We start from the raw sequence: 3,845 nt of genomic DNA, 5'->3' as shown, positions 1-3,845 counted from the left end.
TTTTGCTATTATGACTTAGCCACAATGCACTTTTTGCTATTATGACTTAGCTACAATGCACTTTTTGCTATTATGACTTAGCCACAATGCACTTTTTGCTATTATGACTTAGCTACAATGCACTTTTTGCTATTATGACTTAGCCACAATGCACTTTTTGCTATTACGACTTAGCTACAATGCTCTTTTTGCTATTATGACTTAGCTACAATGCTCTTTTTGCTATTATGATTTAGCCACAATGCTCTTTTTGCTATTATGATTTAGCCACAATGCTCTTTTTGCTATTATGACTTAGCTACAATGCTTTTTTGGTATTATGACTTAGCCATAATGCTCTTTTTGCTATTATGACTTAGCCACAATGCACTTTTTGCTATTACGACTTAGCCACAATGCTCTTTTTGCTATTATGACTTAGCCACAATGCACTTTTTGCTATTATGACTTAGCCACAATGCACTTTTTGCTATTATGACTTAGCTACAATGCACTTTTTGCTGTTATGACTTAGCTACAATCTTACTAAAGACAACTTACTGAATAAAATGATGTGTACATCACACTCTCCATGGCTTTACCAATGTCCACTTAACTTATGTAAAGCACTGTAAATTTATTGAATACTGAAGTTGTTCTTACTTAAGTAGTTAGTAATAAATAAAGTGTGAAAAACTCACCGAATCTCCAGCTTTCGGGTTTTCTGGTTTCACTCGAATTGTCACACCACCAGGAGGAACTACGAGACAAAATATTGTTTTCTTTAAGGCATTTCAAGAAGAATGATCAATTCAAATATAAGTCTAATTTTTTCGGTTTATTTACTGCCACTGAGTCTAATGATTACATCAATCAAATCATGTTAGCAGCCAATGAAATTGTTTAATTTGAAAGGGAGTGACGTTGGATTCCAACAATAAGCTTCAGTACTATATGATATCTTCTCGGTGTATTGTACTTTGTCGACAGAATTAAACGGTTGTTTTAATTTAGAACATTCTAGTATCAAACCCTTATGCTCATTAAGACTGATAATATTGAATAGTTAGAAATAGCTTCAAGATTTCCAACTGTTGTTTATCATATTTTAGGGAAAAAAACATAAAAGAAAAGTTTATTCTTTTTTTTTAATATTCTGTGAACATATTTTCTTAAATGTGCTGGACATCTTATGTGATTTTTGTTCATATATTTTTTTATACAATATATTTTGTTTAAGGCCAGAAATCCAGTGCTAACAAGATTTCGGAATCAAAACCACACCGTGTGGATGTAGCCCTTTAAAAAAAAATGACACTTACAGTGGACAGTCAATTTAGTAGTAGCATAAAGTGGCTTAGAAGTTGCAGCGTTCGTGGCCTCACAACGATACTCAGCGCCGTTATCGCTCTCTTCTGTTACTATGGAAACCTCTGCAGAGGAAACGTTGCCAGCGGTTGACGTGCTTGATTCAACCTGCAAGAAAAGTTAAAGGTTTACTATTACAACCGTAGAAGAAATATTGCCAGCTGTTGACGTGCTCGGTTCTACTTGTAAGGAAAGTTGCATGTTACTATGGAAACCTGTGCAGAAGAAACATTGCCAGCTGTTGACGTGGTTGATTCTACATGTGAGAAAAGTTGATTGTTACTATGGAAACCTGTGCAGAAGAAACTCCTGCACTGAGACCGAGATTGTAACTCCCATATGTACAAGAAGTTTTAAAGCATTACTTTAAAGCACAAATACCTCTGTTATCAATATGTGATTTCACCACCAGATGGCTCTACATATTAGCTTACATATATTAAATTTATAAATACACTAATAGGACATATGTAACTAAAACTAAATATAATCTCGTTTTTTTTCCATCAAAATGTGATACAGCCTGAAAATCTTCAAATCATGTAATTTCAATAATCAGAAATCAGTTAGGGCTAAAAATATAGAAACCATATATACATCTACCTTTAAAATAACAGCTATAATCTTAAAACTGAGGGAACGAAATTACTTTCTTATTCTTAGTCCTAAAAAACTGAAATAGTGTTCAGGTTCTGTATTTTTAAGACAAAAAATATACAATTGTTGAATGGTTGATAATCCATGCCTTAGATAATTAGAAAGTTTGGTACATTAGGTATATTTAAAAATAGTGAGGACAGAAGTTGTGTGGAAATCAAGAACTGTAAGTTCTACTTCAATCACTCAGAAGAAATGGGGAACAAACCTCTAACCTGGTTTCTCGGTATACATAAACTTAAATCCTGAAGATAAAATCAACAACCCTTGTTAAGTGTACACTAATGTAAGTGGAACATAAAAATAACAACCCCTGTTCAGTGTACACTAATGTAAGTGGAACACAAAGATAACAACCCCTGTTCAGTGTACACTAATGTAAGTGGAACATAAAAATAACAACCCCTGTTCAGTGTACACTAATGTAAGTGGAACATAAAGATAACAACCCTGTTCAGTGTACACTAATGTAAGTGGAACACAAAGATAACAACCCCTGTTCAGTGTATACTAATGTAAGTGAAACACAAAGACAACAACCCCTGTTCAGTGTACACTAATGTAGGTGGAACATAAAGATAACAACCCCTGTTCATTGTACACTAATGTAAGTGGAACATAAAGATAACAACCCCTGTTCAGTGTATACGAATGTAAGTGAAACACAAAGATAACAACCCCTGTTCATTGTACACTAATGTACACTTTATCTATTATGTGTCTTTCATTCTACGTAACATTTTAGTGGTTGATATTCGAGACACTAAACAACTATTACTGACGGAACGATAATATCAAAACTTATACAAACCTTCTGATCTTCTTTAAACCACGTCAAATCCGGAGGGGGGTTGCCTCCGTTTGACACACAAGATAGCCGAAGACGTTCTCCTGCACGGATCGAATTCCCTTCTGTGTACCCGAAGATGCTCGGAGGATCCGGAGGATCTAAAGATAAGAAGATTTCTTTATCAGGTGAAAAATGTCAAGTTAGAGCTCTACTTGCAAGAGTTAACTGTATACTTGAAAACAATATTAAGGTTTTCATCAGTTAAGGCAATAGGTTTTCATGAACTTTTTTATTGCTAACTTTTTAATTTAGACATTAAAACATGTCATGAAAAACTTCGGGTAGTTAAGAAATTAGCCAGTATTAAAAACTGTACTCACACAAAACACTCAGCACGTGCGACTCGACAACTGTATCTCCTAGAGCTTTGTTCACCGAGTAGCAGGAAAAGCGTTTGGAGTAGCGATCCTGTTCACAGGAAAGTTACATCAGATTACACTAACTCGCACCAGTTAAACGTCAAATAGAAGAAACTGACTTGCTTACGTCAGATAACACTAATTGACAACAGCGAAGTGTACAATAGAATAAACTGACTTGCTTATGTCACATAACACTAACTGACATCAACTAAGTATACAATATAAGAAACTGACTTGCTTACGTCAGATAACACTAATTGACAACAGCGAAGTCTACAATAGAAGAAACTGACGTGCTTACGTCAGATAACACTAATTGACATCAACTACGTGTACAATAGAAGAAACTGACTTGCTTACGTCAGATAACACTAATTGACACCAACTAAGTGTACAATAGAAGAAACTGACTTGCTTATGTCACATAACACTAATTGACACCAACTAAGTGTACAATAGAAGAAACTGACTTGCTTACGTCACATAACACTAATTGACAACAGCTAAGTGTACAATAGAAGAAACTGACTTGCTTACGTCAGATAACACTAATTCACATGACTAAGTGTACAATAGAAGAAACTGACTTGCTTACGTCAGATAACACTAATTCACATGACTAAGTGTAC

At 34.6% G+C, this 3,845-nt stretch overlaps 1 protein-coding gene across 2 annotated transcripts in view; it reads right to left on the bottom strand.

The window, feature by feature from the left end:
* The window catches only part of LOC106470423 (nephrin-like), an 87,652-nt gene that overhangs the window by 27,050 nt on the left and 56,757 nt on the right, over positions 1 to 3,845 (bottom strand). For both annotated transcript variants that reach the window (XM_022399012.1, XM_022399013.1), the window contains exons 9-12: positions 3,175 to 3,262; positions 2,816 to 2,952; positions 1,302 to 1,455; positions 681 to 739 (exon numbers count right to left, since the gene is read on the bottom strand). In XM_022399012.1, the coding sequence (XP_022254720.1) occupies positions 681 to 739; positions 1,302 to 1,455; positions 2,816 to 2,952; positions 3,175 to 3,262 (438 nt within the window). The remainder of the gene's footprint in view (positions 1 to 680; positions 740 to 1,301; positions 1,456 to 2,815; positions 2,953 to 3,174; positions 3,263 to 3,845) is intronic.

The sequence above is a fragment of the Limulus polyphemus genome, unplaced genomic scaffold, assembly GCF_000517525.1.
Source record: "Limulus polyphemus unplaced genomic scaffold, Limulus_polyphemus-2.1.2 Scaffold3993, whole genome shotgun sequence".
In the NCBI taxonomy this organism is placed as follows: Eukaryota; Metazoa; Arthropoda; class Merostomata; order Xiphosura; family Limulidae; genus Limulus; species Limulus polyphemus.
This window is presented reverse-complemented; position numbering and strand designations above follow the sequence as displayed.